Genomic DNA, 23,108 nt, shown 5'->3' with positions numbered 1-23,108 from the left:
CAGCATCAAGAAAACATGAGATATTTTTTGAAAGGATATCTCAATGTTAAGATCTCTGATCAGTTTTTCAGAACATCTAGTTCTGAAAGCACAAGTAATTTAAATAGTCTTACAATCAAAACAATTTTTATACAGTCTAAATCATTCTTAAGTACAGCATGTGCAAAGCCTATCCAAAATTTCTGTAAGGGTCATATGACTTGATTTAGTTCATTTGTAAGACTCTGACTTCGGTAAAAGAATGAGGCCTTATTACCACGTTAAGTATCGTAAGATAGTAGAGAAAGCAGAGAAAGGATTTGAAAAAAATACAAAAAACTTCCCTGGGTTCAGAAATGTCTTCTACACAAGAGGACCAAAACTACGTCCAGATTGGGATTTATCTTCAACTACACAACTTAGTAAAAGCAGATGCTAATCAATCTACTCTGTTGAAAACTTTTGCAGAGATAAAGATTTCTTATTACACTGACAGTATAATTTCAAAGGCAAATTCTTACGACACAATGCTACTCAATACACAATATTCTTTCACCCACCAAATACCAAGTATCACCATTAAGGCACAACTAATACAGTATTCTGAACTGAAAATAAGGCTGCATCCTATCTACAGGGTTTAGTCTAAAGAAACTGTTTAGGAGTCCTCAAATTTGACAATATCAAAACATTACAGGAAGGAAGTGACAAAAAAACCAAGACTGTCAGATTGTGTGACTAAATAAACCATTACATTGCACTGAAAAGTTCTTGTCAGTCAACAAATAAAATAAATTAGAAATCTTACCTGCCCATGATCGAAATGCTGCCACAATTCCCATTTTACTAGCTAGGAACCGTGCTTCTCTGTCCTCTCTGTCATAAAACAAATATGACAAGACACAGTTAATTACTGTAAAACAAACTGTGTTACTTACACAGCAGGTAGTTAACTGCAACTCTGGACAGGGTACAAAAATCAAGAGTAAGAAAATTTTCACATATGTACATTTGCATTTTTGTGTGTGCATATACATTTCATTGAATATGTACACATATACAAAGATTACCATTTTTTATCATTGTGTCTTTCTTCTTCAGTGGAGTTTTGTATTAGAAAGATTACAAACTAAACACCTATTTTTGGTGTGTTATTCACTTCGAAGTCTCCACTGATATTAAGACTGTAGCAGGGGCCTAAGGACTTGGACACTGTCCCAGTCTGATAATCTACTGACATTTAATAATTAAAAAAAACAAACACAGAACATTGAATATGTGAGGTTGAATGTGACTTCTGTGACCTATTCTAATTTTCTACAAAAAGAAGCTGCTGACTATGAGAGCAAACCAGGTAATAATAATCAGGGCTTTATCCTGTCAGGTCTCAGAAATTTTCAAGGATGAAGGCTGTACCATTTATCTGGAACAGTCTGTTTCAACACTTGAGTAACCTCCCAGAAATCTGCTTCTCAAGTTGGAACTTCTTTTTTCAGTTTCTCTCTGCTGTTTCATGTCTTCACAATGCACCACTGACTATCTCTTCTTGATAGCCTTTGCACAGGTTCTTCCCTAAGCTTTCCCTCACACAATGTGCTCCTGCTCCTTGACTATCCTAAACTAAGAGGTCCAAAACCAGAACCAGTGGTTTACATGAATTTTTGCAAGTGCAAATTGAAAGGAAAAATGACATCCCCCAACTTGCTAGTTATGAACTTTTAAAACTAGGCCAATACACTGTCGATCTTGTCAATGCCCCAAGGCATTCTATCTACTAGAACAGTTTCCCACCTAGTCAGGCTCGCAGTCGACCTCATAATATGTCCTTCCAGACACAGGACTCTGCATCTGCCCTTGCTGAATTTCATCATGTTCTTTTGGCTCACTCTTCCTACTTGAAATCCCTCTGGATGCCAGCACTGTCTTTTTATTCTATCAGCTCCACAGTCTGCTATCATGTGTAAACTTCCTGAGAGCGTACCTCTTCCTTACCTTCAGGGAACTGATGAAGATGCTAAACAGCATAGGTCTCACGCTAAACCCTTGCGGTACCACTCTTATTACACGACCATAGGCACAATACAATGGCTTAATTACTGTCCCCCAAGCCTGACCGTACAACCACCAAACAGAATTTAACTCAAATATACTAACACTGCAAATATTTAAGACAAAAAGAAATCTATACTAGAAGACACACAGATTGTAATAATACCAGGTAAAAGAAATATTATGGGAGAAGAATAATTTTATCTCTAATTCTTAATTCCTAACAATGTTCTATAAACTTGGCTACTTGGCAACGTCCTATAAATGGCTACTCTAACTAGCCATTGCCTTCAATTTCAAACAGTTCAGTGTTAGTCCCCTGGTTTGTTTTGTCACTTAGGAGAAAAAATATTTTAGTTGCAATTCCATGTACACAAGTCGAAGCGCTAACACTTACTTGAGCTGTCCTTCTGCCGTGTCTGGGTTATGCCTGTAGTGAAAATCTGTGTAAGGAGCTAAAATTCGCTAAACAAAAGAAAGACATGCATTACTTTCACGTAACAAAACAATTAATGGATTTTGCCCTTTCATCAGTCCCACTATAACTTGTCATATTACTCTTTCTTTACAAATCATGCTCTTTGTTTAAAGGTTAATTGCTTTGACATTTTGCATTAACACCAAGTGTGAAATCTCAACTGAAAATTAAACATCTTCATTACCAATATATTGTTTAATTTCTGTCATTAAGTAAGTAAAAATGAACTCACCTCTAACTCTACATCTGCTCGCACATACTGACGGGTCTTTGGATGATTAATGAGGTGCAAAACAGTAGTTATCAAAGCTTCATTTATTCGACTCAGCTGACAATCAATCACATTTTTCAGGATGGTACTTAAGCCACCCCGAAGAGCCACCACCTCGGGATTCTGAAGTGCTAAACGAAAAACAGGTCACTTCAATAGGTGATAGAAAACATCTCAAGATTTTCAGCATGACAAACGTGTCTGTTTAGAACATATATATCCTTTCCTTCCTGAATGCTGCTGAGATACACATAAGGTTTATAATGGAACTGACAGACTGCAGCAATGAACTGAGATTTTTAATTAATTTTATCAACTAAAACTCTGGTCAATCAATCACCATTGTGTAGCAATTTTCCACTGTATTTCTAACCAAGTTTCCATATTTCTAACCAAGTTTCTATACAGTAAGGCTCAAGTTTCCCTCCAAAAAAATATCAGTCCAGAATTACATAGCTTGGATACTTTTAACTTAAAAAATTAGCAAATTACTTATTTCTTTAAACCAGAAAACTGTGTCTTGAAAACACTGAAGTTATTTTTCACTAATACTAAGTAATATTATATAAATACTATATAAATACTCTGAAACTCACATATGAAGATCTCACAATTTCCAATCCATTAATCCTAGAAATTATCAACTGTTTCAAGAAAATATTTAACAGAAAAATGCCAATTATTAAAGTACAGTACCTAAAGCACTGTACCCAAAATCTTTGATGTTTAAGAGATTTTCAGTTTAAAGCCCTTATTTTTTAATTCTAATATCAAGCTAAACCTACAAAATAGACATTAAGAAGATTTAAACTCTGATTCATTAATTAATAAAAAAATTCACTTTATTATTTGAATAAAAGCTATTTACTATGAACACACAAGAGAATCCCTTCAAAAACTGATGACAACAATTTCAGTTTTCTTAGTTAGCTTCAATTATCTTACCTAGTTCACAGATAATGGCAATACATGCTCGAACCATTCTGTCTCTTTCTTGAAGACCATCATTTCCAACTGCTATCAAAGAATTAGTAATAGAGCTGGGGAACAATGAAGCATTCACAGTGATCATCTGTTAAAAATAAAAGAAAAATATGATCTGGTTTTGTTACAGTATTTTTCAAAACATATTTGGATTCAGCAGCATTGTTTCTTAGATAAAACTGTACTAATAATTCCACATATAACTTGGCTACATCCTGCAAATCCTGTAACTTCTTATGGTATTCCGAAGAATTTTTGAGAATTTACTTTACCATTCTCTTCCTGCTTTTTTTTTATTATTTCATCATAATAGAGATACCTACTGACAAAGAGAAGATTAGAAACTCTTCTATAAGATTAATCCATACCACAACATTCATATTCAACTGTTAAATTTGCCAAGACCAAAATTATGTTTTCTAGGGACCTGCAGCTGCACACAAAGGAACAGAGAACTGTAGACAAGAAAAAAATAACAGTCAACAAAAGATGTTGCTACACTACTTGGAAGGCAACTGCTAGATACATCCCTGAACCCTCACGTATAGTACCTGATAGAAGTAACAGCCAATGTACCTTTATCATAAGCTGCATAGATACATCACAAAAAATACAGATTTTAAACATTTCATATTGAAAAGCACAGACGAAACCAGATCTGCTTTCGTATGTCAACAGTCACTAAATTAAGATATAAAAAACACTTGCAATACATTTAAGACAAAATTTTTGCCCTAATAGCAAATGGTCCTTCGTGCTACTTAAGAGCTCCTGTACCAAAACTTTCAGCTGCTAGTTTAAGACAAGCAGAATTTAAACCACTTTTAAGGAGAAAGGCTGCATGCACACATTAAAGACAAAAACAATCAAACTAAACAAATGACTTCCCATCCCAAGGCTTTAACTGAGGCTGAAAAAACTATATAGTTACATATTTTCAGTTTGCTAAAATTAAATACACATATCCTATGTACTATGGAACAGGAGCATTACTGAAGATAAGCAGACATATTACTAAGGAGAAATAGGTTTTTGTTGTTGTCTGACTGCTTTAAAAGGGAACAACATATTTTCTTAAAGTCCACCCAATCATATCATATTTTCTACTAATGAAAAATATGCAATGTGAAAAAATGCTCAACAGCCACCAAATATCTACAAAAATTTTCAAGCCAACTTGTGAAGATTTTCTCTCACATTCTTTTCTTTCCAAAAATAAAAAAGATTTTAAAAAATTGGGTCTTTTCCAAAATTGTTTTGTCCTAAGTTCATTCTTACAGTTCTGTGAGATGTCTAAGATATTTGTTTGCCAAAGGGGATTGTTTTTCTTTATTTGCAATGCTAAAGTGAGAAGAAATACATTTTAACACTATAACAAGTTTATTTTTAAGACACATTTGAGAAACTTCTTGTCATACATAACATTATTACCCACAAAACAGGAAGCCTTAAGATAACACTCTAAAGAAAATACAAACTCTTCCCCACCCACATAGCCTTTCATTTTTATAACAGCATAAAATAATAATTAGCAATAGAATGGGTACATAATATCTACTAAATGCTAACACACTTTCTGAAGCAACTTATTTTTACCCTTATAGACACTGTTAAGTTACAAAGCTCTCAGCACAAAACATCCTCATAGAGCATAACTGAAATACACTATTAACATGCCAACTCTTCAAAAAAGCAACAAAAAATCTCCAAAGTTTACAAAGTTCGAAGTTGTTATTTTTTATTTTACTACTTAACCTGCAAACTTTCTAAAACAAATTTATCAAGAAATGCTTTTTATAGATATCAAAAACACTTTCTATTTTATTCTTCTCTTTTATGAAAAGGATAAGTGAAAGGATGCATTGAAGTTTTATCTGATACTACTCTTAACACAGGAATTTTGATATCAAAAATAAGGTAAATAATTGTGTTCAGTTTTATCTCCATCAGTGAAAAACCAGCAGGAATTTTCTAGCCTGCTCAAGATTCTCAGTCAAAAAGATTAACATCAAAGTCAGTCTTTTTCCTCATAAGAGTGTACAAAGAAAAACTGCTTATAGAGAAATCCTGGAGTCAGCATAGCCAACTGACAGATGCAGGAAGACTATTTGCAGTTAAATTTTTACCTTTCGGACTAAGCGAAGTGCTTGTGTTCTTTCTACTTCATTACTCTGCTGTATGTCAATGCACCTAAAATATCAAAAAACAAAAGCATGCTTAACTGTGGGTTTTTTTTATAGCACTAACTTTCACCTTAACAGTTATCATATTGTGTGAGTATTCACGCAACTAAATAAACAGAAGAAAGCTTATTATGAATAACTGTTTAAAAACAATCCCTTTAAGCAAGCATACTCATAGTTTGCAGATTACGTTCAGTTTATGTAATTTTCAGTTGTTTTCATTGTAAGTAAATCACTAGAATACTTTCAAATGACAAGGCATAACAACTTCAGGAACAATTTAGCGCTAGCTGCATCTGTCTTTTCAAATGAGACTAAAGAAGAGCATTTGCACTGTTTTAAATCAACATGTTCTGAGTGCTTTCAGATCAGAAAAGTGCCTTTGACCATCAGAATTTAACAGCACACTAAAACCGAGCATGTGTGTGCGCATCAATCCAGAAACACGCACACATTCGTATCATCATAACAAACTTGGAAATTTTAATGAAGGAAGCAATAGAAGTAACAGTAAATTCATCTAGTCACCATGCTGGCCTTATCATCTCATTGTTAGTTTGCTCTTTAGTATCACTGTGGTGTCATAGGTTTTACTTCCATTACAAATTCTCAGGTTTGAACTACTTTTTTTGTTCTGACTTTGTACTGGGCCTCTAAAGCACTATGGAAATGATAATACAAAGAACTGGAATAAATCTGACAAGGCCAATAGCTAAGCTGAAGTACATCTATACCAATGCACAAAACATGGGAAAAAAACAGGAGGAGTTAGAAACTGTGGCACAATTGGGAAAGTATGACCTAATTGCTATCACAGAAACATGGGGGGATGAATCCCATGATTGGAATACCTTGATTGAGGACTATAGGCTTTTCAGAAGGGATATACGGAGTAGGAGGGGGGTAGAGTTGCCCTCTGTGTTAGCAAGTGGACAGATTGCAAAGAGCTGTGCCTGAGAAATAGGCACGATAAGGCTGAGAGCTTGTGGATTAAACTCAAGGATTGGCCCAGTAAAGGGCATCTAGTGGCTGAGGTCTGCTACAGGCCACCTCATCAGAGGGAGCCTGTGGATGAGGTCTTCTTGCCTCAGCTGCAGGAGGTGCTGTGCTCACAGGCTCTTGTCCTGATGGGGGATTTCAACCACTCAGATATCTACTAGGATAACTGGCAAACAATTCAAGAGATTCCTCGAGTCTGTTGAGGGTAATTTCATAGTCCAGGTATTAGATGGACCAACCCAAGGTGAATCCTTACTGGACCTGGTACTCACTAATGCAGAGGAGGGCATTAAAAAGGTTAAGACTGGAGACAGCCTGGGCTGCAGTGACCATGCCCTGTTGGATTTTGTGATCTGGAAGAATGCGGGCCTAGTAAAAAGCAGAGCTAGGACCCTGTGCTTCAGGAGAGCAAAATTCTGGCTGTACAAGGAACTGCTGAGTGGGATCCCCTGGGAAACTGTCTATAAGGGCATGGGTACAGAGAACAGAGCTCGCATCTCTTTAGGGACATCCTTCCAAGAGCTCAATGGCTCTCCATCCCCCAGAAGAAGTACCCAAGCAGAGGAGGCGGGCAACAGACATGGCTCTGCAAAGACCTGAAGCTTAAACTGAGGGAAAAGAGGGAAATATTGAGGAAGTGGAAACAGGGTTGTGTAGCCTGGGAAGAATACAGGACTGCTGTCTGCATGTGTAGAGATACGACTAAGAAAGTTAAGGCACAGTTGGACCTGAAGTTGGCAAGGATGTGAAAGATCAGTGGACGGGGGAAGGGCAACAGATGTCATCTACCTGGACTTCTGCAAAACGTTTGGAATGGTCCCTCATCACATCCTTCTCTCTAAAGATGGAGAGGAAGGGATTTGAAGGATGGACTGTTTGATGGATTAGGAATTGTTTGGCCGGACACTGAACTGTTGTAATCAATAGATATGTGTCAGGATGGAAGCCAGTCACAAGTGGTGTCCCTCATGGGTCTGTTTTGGGACTGGTGCTCTTCAACATCTTCATCAGTGACATAGATGATGGCATCAAGTGCACCCTGAGCAACTTTGCAGATAACACCAAGCTGAGCAGTGCAGTTGATACACTGGAAGGAAGGGAGGCCATTCAGAGGGACCTGGACAGGCTGGAGAAGTTGGCCCATGAAAACCTAATGAGGTTCAACAAGGTCAAGTGCAGACTGCTGCACTTGGGTTGGGGCAATCCCAGGTATTTATGTAAACTGGGGGAAGATCTCCTTGAGAGCAGCCCTGTGGAAAAGGACTTGGGGGTCCTGGCGGATGAGAAGCTGGACGTCAGTCAGCAGTGTTTGCTTGCAGCCCAGAAGGCTGACTGTGTTCTGGGCTGCATTAAAAGAGGGGCGGCCAGGAGGGAGAGGCAGATGATTGTCCCCGCCCTACTCAGCTCTTCTGAGGCCCCATCTGCAGTACTGCGTCCATGTCTGGGCCCCCAGAACAAGAAAGACACAGAGCTCTTGGAGCAGAGGAGGGCCACTAAAATGATCAGAGGGCTGGAGAACCTCTCCTATGAGGAAATGTTGAAGGAATTGGGCTTATTTAGCTTGGACAAGAGTAGGCTCTGGGGAGACCTCATTGTGGCTTTCCAGTTCTTGAAAGAGATACAAACTGGAGAGGGAACAGCTGTTTGCATACGTTGATACTGATAAGACAAGGTGGAATGGTTTAAAACTGAGACAGGGGAGGTTTAGGTTAGACATTACGAGGAAGTTTTTCACTCAGACGGTGGCGATGCTCTGGAACAGGTTGCCCAAGGAGGTTGTGGATGCCCCATTCCTGGAGGCATTCAAGGCCAGGCTGAATGTGGCTCTGCACAGCCTGGTCTAGAGACTGGCAACCCTGCACGTAGCAGAGGGGTTGAAAGTAGACAACCTTTGGGTCCTTTTCAACCCAGGCCATTCTATCATTCTATGCAAAACAACTGAAGACATGAAAATTACAAAGGTTTCAACCTACTAATAATATCACGTTTATTTCTGATTAATAGCATTTGTGATTCAATCACATCTTTATTAATTTTTTACATTATTCATGTGTATCAAATATTAGAACAGCGCTGCCTTTGCATTAGAAGCTATGACCACTGTCCTCCTTTTAAGAGTTGGACATTATCCACCCTGAATTAAATAGACTTGTAATACTACATATAAAAAATGTAAGAAGATATTAAACCTATTCTCACCTGTCTCAACCATGAAAAACATGTAATATAAAATTTCAAAAAATTTCTATTTACAACAAGAAGGGAAAATTACCGGGCAATCAGGTAATCCACTTTCAACTTCAGCACCTTCTGGAGAATACTAGAGTCTCGAATGAGATAGCGAAGGGCTCGCAATCCTGCTGCTCGCACCTCTTTTGCTTCATTTAGTAAAGCTAACCGCAAGCTACAACAAAGGAAACAAAGAGAGCAAACATACAGTATATGTTATATAGTAGTTGGTATAGTTATATAGTTGTATAATAATTATATAGTTACATAGTAGTTGGTAGATTTTACCACCTGACATGTAGGTACTATCTACTCCTTTAAAATAAAATGTGATTTTTAAAGAGAAATACCCTCAATTAGTTTTCCATCTTTGAAATATTGTAAAATCTGGAAGTCGAACCATTATCTTGCCAGAAGATTAAGACAATTAATATATTGATACTAACATTGATATATTAATCTGAACAATGATTTACTTTTAAAATCAGTCTGTGCACCTCTGAAGTAACATATCACTATGATCTGTATATGACACGTTATTTATCAAAGCAGATGAATACAAGAATAATCCTGAAAAAGTGTTCTAGATCAGTTAAAATTTCCAGAAAGATACACAGGTAGGCAGGATTTTCTCCTCTCTACAATGTTAACTCCTAAACATGGATCCTCAAAACAACATCTTGACACTGAACTGAGACAAATTTGTGTCTTAACTAATTAATAAGCATTTCTCTCTGAAGATACAAAATGCTTGTGTGAAATAAGAAATTAAATGAAAAATACATATTACATAGCATAGATTTGTAAGCATTTCAACATTTCTTTTTCTAAAATGGTCCTGCACAATAATCAACTATTTTGAGGCCAAGATCGTCTGGATCTTTCTGGAGATCAATTAGTCAGTCCATGTAGAAGTCATTTTAACAGTAATCTACTCAATGAAATATGTATAGAAAGGCTGACACACCACATGGAAATAAAGACAAACTGATTATTACTTTCTATATCCAGCAGGGAATTATTTCAGGAAGACCATAATTACTGTAAAATCAAATATGATTTTTCACATAGAAGTTGAGCGCTACTAATTGTCTTTGCTTACTTTAAGCTCATTTAGTAGAAAATAAGAAACAGATTTTAAATATTATGATGTTAGGAAAGATCCTTCCTATACAAAAGCAGAACTAGGAGATATTTCCAGAGTCACTCAGGCAAAGCAGACAAAAAGAAGAATAAGCAAGTCTTCAGCTGTCTTAAGAGATAATACGTATTTTTTAGGTCACGAGTCATCCTTGGTTTCTAGTATTGCAGATTTATAGAGATGTAAATCAGAGAGAAGCTCATACAACTCACTTATTCTAAATGATACTTTTCTATTTGGACTTTTACTTTGCTATTTAGAATTGGTTTGGATTTTTCAGTTTAGGACATTCCAGAGCTTACTTCTAATACAGAAAGTATGCATTTCTCAAGAAAACAACGTTGTTGCCACCCACGATGTTTCTTAAGACAGCCAAATACTGTTTAAGGATTTTTATCCCAAGAAAAGTACATTTACTTTTATATTTGAGCGGAAAACATTCCTTGAACAAAACAAAACAATCTTTCTCTAAAGTTTTTTAAAGCAATAATGCTTTGACAGCTTGTTCCACAACTCACAAGAGAAGACAACGTTAATTTGTAGACAAGAATTAGTTGATACCAATAGTGAAATCACTGTGAAGGACAACACTATGAAGTTACCTAAAAGCAGAAGAAGCATATTGTTATTTAAAAAGTGACAATGCATGGAAAATGCAGACTGCCTGAAAGAAATGCAAAATGAGGTGATCTGAGAGAGCCAGCACAGCTTCATTAAGGGTAGATCATGCCTGACCAATCAATTTGGTGACCTATGACAATGACTGCATTAGGGGACAAAGGAAGATATGGTCCTTTGTATACGGTCCAACATCACATCCTCATTACTAAGATAGAGAGACATGGATTTAAAGAGTGGTCTATTAAGAGAATAAGAATTGCTTGGATGGTCACAGTCAGAGGGTTGTCATCACTGGCTCTACGTCCAGGTGGATGCCAACTACAAGAGGTCTTCTCTAGGGGTCTGTCTTGGGACTAGCACACTTTAACATCTTGATGAAGAACATACACGGGGGAAATCAAGTGCAATCTCGGCAAATTTACAAATGACAACAAACAGAGTGGTACAGTTAATATAAAAGGAAGGGATGTCATCCAAAGTGATCTGGATGAGCTTGACATGTGGGCTCACACGAACCTAATAGGTTCAAGAAGGCCAAGCACACTTGGGTAGGTCAATCCCAGATATATGTACAGACTAGGGCAAGTACTCATTGAGTGCAGCCCTGCAGAGGACTCTAGATTCCTGGTGGGTGTGATATGAGCCAGCAGTGGACATTTTCAGCCCAGAAGGTCAACCGTATCCTGGGCTGCATCAAAAGAGGAGTGGTCAACAGGGAAAGGGAGGTGATTGCCCCTCCATCTGTTCTGCCCACACAAGGCACATGTGGAGAACTGAGCTCAGACCAAGGCGGGGCTCAGATCACAAAAGATATGAAGCCATTGGATTGGGTCCAGAGGAAGGACACAAAGGTGACCAGAGGGCTGGAATACCTCAGCTACAAAGAAAGATGATGGGAGCTAGCTGTTTTCATCCTGGCAAACGGAGCTTATAAACAGGAAGAAGACCAATTCTTTACTGGTAGTAACAGGACGAGGAGCTTTATACAAGAAGAAGGGAGGATTATGTGAGATCTTAAGGGGGAACCCTTTACTCAGAGGGTGGTGAGACACCAAAGAAGTTGTGGATGCCCGATGACTGCAGACATTCAAGGCCAAGTAGGACGGTGACCCAGTCCGCATGATCTAGTGGGAGGCAACCCTGCTCATGGCTGGCGGTTGGAACTAGATGATCTTTAAGGTTCCTTCCAATCCAAGCCACTCTACAGCTAGCTGACAAAGTCCTAAATTAGAGGCTTTAAAAATTCATCAAGCTCCACTAAAAGCAATTACAACAAAACTACAAGGCCAAACCAAAACCTTTCAATTGAAAACAAAGTAAAGAAACTAAGGCATTGGCTAATCAACGATCAAACCACAAAACCTGAGAAAACATGTTAGGCAAAAAACACAAATCTGACTTTTTAAAGCCAATAATCACAGAAGAAAAAAAGAAAAAGAAAACTGGGGAGGGGAAGAGTGTTAATAACACAAACATATATGCATGTGTATATGAACATTTCTGTGGGTTCTCATGTAGAAAATTTAAAAAATGAATCAGATCTACTGGGGAACCAGAAGACGAGAAAGAATGAAGCAAATGAGATGGACAGAAGTCTTCGAGAAACATGCCTTCTTCATATTAAGTCACTGCTCTGCAATGAAATTTCTATTGTATTGCCTTTTTTATTATACTAAATGTTGGAATAAGAAATGAAAACAGTAGAAGAGCTGAAAGAAATCAGGAACTACTAAATAAGAAGTTTGATGGGCCCATGTGAAGTGTTTGGAAAGAACATTTACATGAAGTATCTTCATATGTTTGTTAGCATTCTATTATAGAACAGTAGCAATCACAACAGAGGAAAGGTAATAAATTTGTCTACAGAAAGGATTCCATAGTGCATCCAGGCAACCATCAGATATTCTTGAAAGAAAATTAACTAACCACATGAGGAAAAAAATACAGTTTATGCAAAATGACTTCTGGTAATCTTTTGAAATACTTGAAAGGAGTTGCTACAACATTATATTAAAAAGGAAACACTTCCCTAAGTTAGCAAATCCAACTTTAATACAAGAAGTTGCTGAAGACTGAAGAAAAGGATACACAGACATTTTAGGGTGATGAAAACTGGTCACATAAATCAACAGAATGAATGCAAAAATCTAAGATGAATGAGTGGAAGATTTCTGTCCTGACAAATTTTATGCTGATTTTTATTCTGTTAAGTATCAGGTTCACAATCTCCTTTGAAAAACAGGATTTAATACACAATTCACATTTTGGAAAAAGACTATGAGAAAATTACAGATAGCATTATGTTAAATAGAATAGAGTAAGGCTATAAGAATTTTCAAGGCAATTTAACAATTACCTGTATCTAAAACTAACAAGATTATGAAAGTTCAAGATTGTTAAATTTGAGATAACGCAAAGGATTTTGAAGCAGCCACTGAATCAACTAAGTGATTCCGATCTGCACACTATGCACATATCTGACTAAAAGCTAAAGAGACATTATGATGGTATAAGGAATAAAGACTTAACAGCATTCTACTTGCTCCAGTATTTTAAGTGTCACTAGAGAAATTAAAAACTTATTAAGATAGCATTAAGATAAATAAACTTTAATACTGACAAAAAGTATGGAAGGACTAACAGAGGACAAAAGTAGAAAGCATATTCGTTGCCTACCACAGCTTCATTCTAAGACTTATTTCCTAAACTGCCTCATCCCCACTCTCTACAGTAAAAACAAGTTATGGTTTTGACAGGTTTCTGAATCCATCAGATAACTGTAAATATTATAAACTTCAAATGGCCAAAGCCTGTCGGTATGTTAAAGACCTCAGAAATTTGAGGCCTACCAGTGTTCCATGCTCTTCATGGCTCAAGATCTCTGCTAAGCTACCAAAGGCCTGATGCTCTGGAAACCAGCAAGATCTACACTGAGAATGACAATAAAACATGTCACTATTCTCTCCATCTTCTTGCAGGAAAGAACTATAATGTACTTAGACCAACTAAAAAGAATGAGTTCTAAAAATCAGATCTTCTAACTCAAGAATAACTGTAGTTGCTGCAGATTACTGTCCACACTGCAACTGTCCTTAATTTTAAACGTTAAAAGTTCTGTCAGGATTAATGGCACCAAAACCTAAAATTTTATGGGAAATGCATGATTTTTCTTGAAATCTTTAATTCTCTTACAGTTTTTAATTCTCTACAGTTTTAAAGTTAACCATTTATACTCCACAAATGCAGAAGCTCATACAGCATTACTTATATCCAATTAACTCCTTGCAGTGAAAATGAATTTGTTCTCTACTAGAAGATTAGCATATGAAAATCCAAGGCAAAATTAAGAACGTCTGCAGAGCAAGTTACAAACTTAAATTATTTCCAAAGGAATATACGTATTTAGCCTAGCTCAAGGTCACATCCTACACTCACTAGAAAGTTCAGCATTTACAGCTATTTTTCTTCTCTCTGTTTGCTGAGAATAAAGTATTTTTATCCAATTGTATCGGGATTAGCAGATCTTTGAGAGTTTTTTTCCTATAAAAACAAACAATATTTGCGTAACCGTTCCAGAGCTGTATTTAAAAATGTGTGGTAGATTTTTAATTTTGAAGCTATACCGTCCAGTGATGTTTTGTATCAATGCAGAACACTACAGCAGATAACAGATATGAGGAGATTATTAAGTACTAAAGTTTTAAACAGCTAAATATGCATCCACAGAAATACGAGCATTTAAAATAACATTCATCTTAACCAGAGAAAGTCAGTTCTATTTAACAAAAGTACCTACAGCATCTGCAGACAAATCACACTAATTTTACTTAATTTTTACTTAGATTTTACTGAAAGATTGATTAGCTTTTCTAAAATTGCTCTCCTAAATTAGGAGACTATATTTGAAAGAACACAAAGTCATAAAATACTGGATCTTGTTTCTTTTATACCATCAACGCTGAACCTCAGTGCCAATTTGCCAATGCTTACAGAAATTCACAGAAGTTCTCGAAATAGGCATGTAGTTACTTTTAAGTGTCAGAAATTGATACAGAATATAGGAAAATTCCACTTGAAAGTATACACACAGTATCTTAGCAGCAAATTGAGCAGCACTGCAAAGCATATGCACATACATAAAATGTTCACCTTTCAATCTGACACCAACATGAAGAGTATGTATGCTCTAAATTCCTTAAGAAAAGATTTTTTATACAAGTCCTTCCTGTAAGTACTGAGACATTTAAAGGTATTTTCGCATTTGAGGAAACATAGAACAAATATTCATGCTAATGTTTTTTCCCCTTTGCCTGAAAGTGTATTGTTTACTTCTGATTTTACACAATAAAATATTCATAAAGTGTACATTCATGTTATGACATTCTAAACACACTGGAGTTATAAAATATCAGGGTCAAAAATACAAATAAAGTTTATTTAACTGCACTTCAATTAAAGTACCACAGTTTTACCAAAGTATTCTGTAGCATCTTGTCTTAGTAACTTACGTGTAACTTACCATATTATGATCCTGTCGTATGTAAAACCTAGCTTTTCTTCAGCATGGCCAGTATTACAAAGAAGCTGAAAATAAAAAAAAAACAAAACAAAACATATGTTACTTACAACTCTATAAAAAATGACTGTATAAAACGTAAGATATTTGGTAGTACTTCCCAAGTAATGCAAGGAATTTCATTCATCACAAGGGGAAGCATACCAAAAATCAGACTTCCTTGATTATTTTTGCTGTTTCTATATACATGAGATACAGAAGTCATACTCCTCTCAGAAGAGAAATGTTTGCACAACTGAATAACTTGCCTACTGACAGATTTTTCAACTTTACTTTCAAATGCTATGTTTCAGATTGTTCCTCTAGCTGCTCTCAGGCTATCTGAAGAACATGTACTTGTTGTGCAACTGGTAACCTCAGCAGAGATTAGAAAGCCTAAAGAATGTAAAACAGTCACACTGAAAAACACAGCTAGGGTAATAGTTTTGAAGCAAAGCTAGACACAGACTGTCTACAGCAGCACAAGCACACAAAAAAGGAGAAGCTGAAAATGTGTCCCACAACAGATATTCAGCCTGACCTGCCATAAATTCCTCAGGATTTGCAATTTTTGGTACATCTAAAATAAGTGCAAAGGTTAAATGTACCTACATAAGTTCCTACATAAGCTGTAGGAACTTCTAAACACTTCAAGCTCATTTGTCAGTTATAAGGCTTAATTTTTATAAATGCAGTTTTCAAGGCCAAAACCAGTCTCAGAAAGAGCAAATCAGGTGCATGTCATGCTTTAACATATCGAGAAAAAAAAATTATCTTATTCTAAAAGATCTGATACTGTTCTCCTTCATATGAGCAGCAAAGAAGTTCCTAGACATCTTATTTACTGCCCATTCCTAAAACAATAAAACAGTTCTACAGCCTAATGTGAAATCACTAGAAATAAAGGACTTCCAAAAACTCAAGTGACTAATAACTGACTGCAACAGTTCTGCAGTTTGTCCCTTTCTTTTGAAAGAGATACTCATTGAATTCTTAGTCACAGAAGTATTAACAGCTTTTCTCTGTCAGGAAAGTCAGTGTTTGTGCAACTAGTGAATATCACAGTAATTATTAAAATACAGCATATGCTGCCTATTTATTATTAATTCAATTTTATTAGCACAACAGTCACTCAAAATGAAGATATTTTAATTTTATGCTCAACAAGAACAAATTCTTGCAAGGACTACATTACGTATTAAGAAATATTTTTTAATTCTGAGAAAAATGCACAACAACTATGCTGAAAACCAAAGCTGTTAGTGAGACAGAGAATTGTAGCCCAAAGATAGAGCTCATCGAGGTCAATTTAATACTCTAAGAAAAATGTAACCTTGCCAATTTTCCACTTTTCTTAGCAGAGGCTATAAACAGAAATAATAAAGTATACGGAAAGTTATTATACAACCAGCTTCCCCCACCTCTAAATTTTAAATAATAAAACTAGGCAATTGCATGCCTTAACTGGTTGTGACAATATGTGAAATCCTACTGTCAATCTGTTTTTATGCCATATTGCTGGACTGCCTAAGGCCACCACTGCTGTCTTAGCATTTCTATTGATATCTCATGAACTGTAAAAATTGGCTGGCAGAGTGTAAGCAGAACAGTGTGAGAAGACAGCAAGTAAAAACAGTTTCTTGTTCACTTCAGACAAGTTCATCAGCAGTCATTCAGGTTCAGTCATTATATATCTGGACCTCTCCCCTAATTCTTCCCACTAGCAAATGAGAAAACTGAATTTAACATACACCAGACCATTTTCAGCACCTTTTTCCCTATATTCTGACATAAGTACAAGCTGCTTATTTCAATGGTTCTGCAGATCAACCTCAGAATACACTCCTGCAGAGGCACAGTTCTGTTTAATGTGCAAAGGGAACTATAATTACAAATGCAGACATTTTACTTAAAAAGCAGTTGGCCCTGGTAGTGGACTGTCATTTCAGGTAATCTCAAGCCTTACTACTGGATGAGATTTCATTTTTTTCTTTCATATTCTCCCATAAACTAGAAACAGCATTGCAACTAATGTGCGCACAACAGCAGGCAGCAGAGAAACTCATATCCTGAAGTGCCACTATGCACTCAGTTCTCAATTCTCAAGACTAGACTAGAGCTAGGGCAATATAACTGCTCTGTGTCAAACACACACAGTGTGGCTATTAGCTCCTTGGTACCAACTGTTTTCAACAGTTTGATCTTAGTTTGAAACTCAATCGTGAAAACTGATGATATTTTGTAACTTCAGAAAAGTTTAACTGCTATATGAATTTCTGAATATGATAATTGTTATCAGTATGTGAAGTATGTGCATGGATGTGAAAAACCCCTCACAAGAGAATAATAGTTAAAACTAACTAAGAAAAATGTAAGCACAAGACTAGCTACTAGTTAGTTATTCTCACTCCAAGGGGCCACCATTACTTAAATATTGGATCTCTTTAGAATTTGCACAGTATCATGTTCTTACAGGATTACCAGCTAGAAAATAATATAAAAGATGGACAGCAAGTTCAGAATTCGAAATATTTCACTGATTCAAAAGGAGTGCACAAATTGGATACGAAAATTCAGTTAAGTGAACACAGTATCGTAACAATCAACAACCACACATTAAGAGTCACAGGAGAACTGTGAAGAATCCAGCAGAGAAATACAAACACTCCAGAAATGACAGAGTATCAAATATGGAGTATGGTAGCTATTTCAAAAGTAAGGTAAGATTTATGAGTTACAGTAGTATATAACCTAAACAATTGGATATGTTTATTTTAAACATAAGGTAGTCCTATTAAGAGTGTTTTCTATGCAATAGGCATATATCATATTTGAGACTAAGAGACTTTTTTCTACTTCGCAGGCTGCTCTTAGACTGCATAAAGAACAAAATTTTTGGTTCTACATTTCAAGACCGGACATACTGATCTAAGTGGAGCAGCAAAATACATACAGGAGATAGAAAATACATTGAGTTAATTTACCTAAGAAAAAAAACCCAAACACTTATAAAGTAAAGCTGGATTGATATATATTTAAAAAGGAAGAAAGTTGCAGAGGCTGCTTGTAAATAAGATACTGTTCAGCTGGTCTGAATGCTTTGGGTATTTGCTTGGTTATAAAAGACTGGTCTGAAATATATTTAAGGCAAAATCTTTCTACTTTCTCTCCATTTCACTTTCAAATAACATTACGCAGATCAATGAATCTGGACCTAATGCAGTAATTTTTGTAGTTGGCTCAATTCCTGACAGACAAGTCTGCAATGCAGGCCAGAAGGCCAACGGCACCCTGGGTTGACCAAGAGAAGCGCAACCAACAGGACAAGGGAGGTTAATTCTGCCTCTCTACTCTGTTCTTGTAAGATGCTACCTGGAGTACTGTGTTCAGTTCTGGAGCCCCCAACACAAAAAGGACATTGAGCTGTAGGAGCAGGTCCAGTGGAGGGCCACAAAGATGATCAGAGGGCTTGAGGGAGGAGCACCTCCCGTACAAAGACAGGCTGAGAGAGCTGGGGCTCTTCAGCTTGGAGAAGGCTCTGGGGGGTCGTTATAGCAGCTTTCCAGTACCTGAAGTGGGCCTACAGGAAAGCTGGGGAGGGACTTTTTATAAGGGCATGTAGCAATAGGATAAGAGGAAATGGCTTTAAACTGGAAGAGGGTAGATCTAGACTAGATATTAGGAAGACATTCTTTACTATGAAGATGGTGAAGCAGTGGAACAGGTTGCCTAGTGAGGCTGTGGATGCCCCCTCCCTGGAAGCATTCAAGGCTGGATAGGGCCCTGAGAAACCTGGTCTAGAGAGAGGTGTCCCTGCCTATAGCAGCGGTTGGAACTAGATAACCTTAAAGGTCCCTTCCAACCCAAACCATTCTATGATTCTATGATATATTCCTTACTGTAATGCTTAACAGTTAGTATAAGTGTGTAGGCACAAGCATTATCAGAACACTAAACATCTTCTTTTACTTTGACAATGTTATAGTTCACTAAAATGGCAAAAATTACCCTACCATTTAAATTCCTAGGATTAATCAAATACACTTCATGTTTTTTACATTTACATATATATAAATATACACATACACACAATCTGTATTTTGCATGTTAGAACTGCCTACAGCTAAAATTTAAAGTTTTTGATATAATGGTAAGTTAATGGGAATAGCAGAAAACATCTCTGAACAGATGATTTAATATTAGCATGAAACAATACTCTAGGCCAAACAGTGACTAACTTACTGTGAGGGGTATTTTTTTTTTTGTATGTTTACTGTCAGCTATGAGTTTTTCATGCTACTTGGATGAGTCATAGCAATATGAGCAACACATCAACATGTCTTGGATACAGTAGCTGAAAACAAAACCACAGGAGGTCAACAGCATACACAAACTAAGCGCACAGACTCTTCCATGTTTAAAACTGACAGAACAGTTATAGCAATTAACAAGAAAAATTTGGTATTATTCCATATGTCCAAAATGCTATTATTACACTAATTTTTGAAATACAGATTGAATCACAGCAGTAATATAAACGAAGAGGTCGCTTAGCAGATTTCAGTCTTACTAGAAAACTGTATGGAAACTACAGACTCTTGATTTAGACCCATTTCTTTCTTCTTCAAGTTTGTTCCATAGCTGAATATCCCTATCAGCTACATACTTTATCAAGAGGTACCAAGTTTTATTCATGATGGTATAGTTATTTGGATGAACGTTACAGTCAGTAATTACTGCATTCAGACTTTATGATCTTTGGTACAAGACAGACCCTAAAATGACAGTGGAAGCAGAAGACAAAACAATGCAACGGTCCATGAATCAGACAGACACAGACTTTGGGACAGCTCCCAAACTCAGCCCACTTTCTATCAAAATCCAACAGCATGCTCAAAAGCTAGCAGAAAGAGCAGTAGAGTCTCATTAGACAATAAACCAAAAAGTTTTTAAGCTGACTGATAATTTTCTGTATGATTTATGCAATTCAGCTACTAGGGTCCAGATAAAAAGAATTATGCTACATTTTGTCCTGAAAAATGAAACTGTTGGTGAACGAACAGAAGTGCCACAAAATCTGTTTCTTTTTTTCCTGTTAATATTTAAACTGTTAATATTTTAGTAATATTTATTTTAATATTTTTTCCTGTTAATATTTAAACGGTGTCAGCTTTAAGAAGTATAAGTTTCTCAGACGCTAACAGGGAAACAAACCTTATATACTGCAGGATTCTAAGTGAGTACTTCAAATACAAAAGACCTTTTCAAGTAGGTAAATACAACTCTACTGTTCCCTCTGGTTTTCAGTAATTCATCATTTACTACTTCTCACTGGGGTGGGAAAAAACCTCCAGAAAGCACCATCATGTTTTGTTATTAATCAGTAAAAGATGGGAAACTACAAGGCGGTTGCCTTCTCCGGATGGCTTTATAAATCAAAGTTGCTTAAGCAAAGACAGCTCACTGAAGCCAGCGGCACATAACGTTCTAAACCACTATTATAACTGCAGGTGCAACCGCCCATTTATTAAAAGGTCAAATCCTCAGTTTTCCAGGTCAAAATTCCTATTACTTAAATAGCGATAAAGGCATTTTGAAAGCTACATGATTGTTTTTGCCCAATACAGGCCAGGCGGTTCTCCCTAAATCATTTTACTTTCAAAGGCACTGCTTCAGGTACTAGCGGATGAGTAGCAGACAAGAAGAAAAAAACTGAGAACAAAATATTCTTTTCAGTACTCTGAATATCAATCAGAACCATGAATGTTATGTTTTTAAGTAGAAAATGTAAATATTACGTGCTTGTAAGACGAGAGTACTTCATGTTCTGCAATCAAAAAGCCAAGGAATTAAACACTAAGGTTTTTACTATTTAGTAGTACTAATTAATACTTGATGGATAAAATACGACTTTCTATAAAATACCAGCATACTTTGCACAGTAACTGCACATGCTGCACTAGTTAAAACTTCTCTTGATTGGAAAGAAAAATGGAAATATAATTCCAACTCTGACGCAGTAATTTCATACTAAGTATCTGCCTTAAACCATCAGTCTTGGAAATAAAGAAAGAAATCCTACTTACTGCTCATCACAATTATTTTTTTTTAATAGTTATCTAACTTCTGCATAAAATCTTGAGAGTCCAGTAATTCTTTAAATAAAAGTAAACAACTCCAAAAATAATTTTGTGCATTTGTACTCTTGATAACATACAAATAGGAGAAAAAAAATCCTTGAAAATCTAGTCTTTTTCAAGGGAAAAAAATCTAAATGTATCTCAGATACCTCTGAATTAATGCAAAGTTTAAAGTCAACCACAAGGTCTGCCAGGAAAGTCATGTTAACTCGTAACTAGTTTTTACCAGAATAGAAGTGTTCTGCTCCCTCTGATCAGAAGACTACAGCAGTATTCCTTTGAAATGTAACAGCTACCCAGTCTTTGAAGGAAAAATTTGGGTCAGCAGGAAGCAATTGTTTCATGCTAACATTTTCCAGCCATTCTGTTGCTTTTTTTTAGTGTAATAACATTCATAGTAGGAGAGGTTGGATTTTATAGTTTGGTTTCTTTTTCATATTATTTTATCCAAAATACACTATTAAAAATGTCAGTTACTTTCCCTACCCACAGTATAAAAATACAGGGTGCCAGAGCACTGGCACAGGCTGATCAGAGGAGCTGTGGACTCTCCTTGGAGATCTTCAGAGGCCACCTAGACATGATCTTGACTATCCTGCTCTGTGCATCCCTACCTAACAAGTGGTGGGAACAGATGGACCTGGAGGTCATGTCAACCTCAGCCTTTCTATTTGTTCTTACAGACTTCCACATGGATTAAACGCTAGAGTACAAATGAAGTTCATCAATACCAATAAGATTTCAAAACAGAATACAGACATCTTCAGCTGTTAACTTATCAAACAAACATATCAAGCATTCTACTGCCTTCCACATACTTCTATTTTGCAAACAAGGAACTGAGACTATGTCAATTCATAGCAGCAGATGAGAGTGCATAAGTGAAATAAAAAACTCCCCCTGTACCCAGACTTTTAACCACTAGAATGAAAAAACAAGGACGGTTTTTCAACAATAGGCAGTTTGATCGCCGAGGTTAGCAGCTTCGGAGCCGTCCCAGCCAGAACCGCAGCGACTGACTGGGCAGTACAGGGGGTTTCGGTCGGTTCCCTCATCCAGGGATCCTCGAGACAACAGAGCAGCCGGGCAGCTCTCGCGAGAGCGGCTGACGTGGCGTGGGCGTTGCCGGGGCAACGGCTCTGCATTCACGTCCCCTGCCTGCAAAAAGCCTCCGGGACGGAGAGGAGGAGTCAGGGTGTGAGAATCACGTGGGCTGTTTTAACGAGGAGAAACCCGTAAGCCACCCATCCACGGGACTACCAGCGAGGGCTGTTATCACTGTGAAGTGAGAGATAAGTGCGGGGGCTCCTGCTAACGACACGGCAACGGGGCGAGGGCAGAGCCAGCACTATCGGCAGCGGGGCGGGGCTGATCAGTCACCCCATTAAGGCCGTCTAGTGGTGTTAGTGAGCCTGCTGGTTTGCCATGCCAGCACCCCGGCAGAAAGCTACCACCACAAAAGTTATGGAGACCCAGACA

The 23,108-nt window shown here is 37.0% G+C and overlaps 1 protein-coding gene across 2 annotated transcripts in view; it reads right to left on the bottom strand.

The window, feature by feature from the left end:
- The window catches only part of RICTOR (RPTOR independent companion of MTOR complex 2), an 86,363-nt gene that overhangs the window by 38,271 nt on the left and 24,984 nt on the right, over positions 1-23,108 (bottom strand). For both annotated transcript variants that reach the window (XM_042875456.1, XM_042875457.1), the window contains exons 4-10: positions 15,454-15,518; positions 9,216-9,347; positions 5,888-5,951; positions 3,723-3,849; positions 2,739-2,908; positions 2,426-2,493; positions 788-855 (exon numbers count right to left, since the gene is read on the bottom strand). In XM_042875456.1, the coding sequence (XP_042731390.1) occupies positions 788-855; positions 2,426-2,493; positions 2,739-2,908; positions 3,723-3,849; positions 5,888-5,951; positions 9,216-9,347; positions 15,454-15,518 (694 nt within the window). The remainder of the gene's footprint in view (positions 1-787; positions 856-2,425; positions 2,494-2,738; positions 2,909-3,722; positions 3,850-5,887; positions 5,952-9,215; positions 9,348-15,453; positions 15,519-23,108) is intronic.

The sequence above is a fragment of the Lagopus leucura genome, unplaced genomic scaffold (genome assembly GCF_019238085.1).
Source record: "Lagopus leucura isolate 7727_CA_CO unplaced genomic scaffold, USGS_WTPT01 Super-Scaffold_100014, whole genome shotgun sequence".
Taxonomy (NCBI): Eukaryota; Metazoa; Chordata; class Aves; order Galliformes; family Phasianidae; genus Lagopus; species Lagopus leucura.
This window is presented reverse-complemented; position numbering and strand designations above follow the sequence as displayed.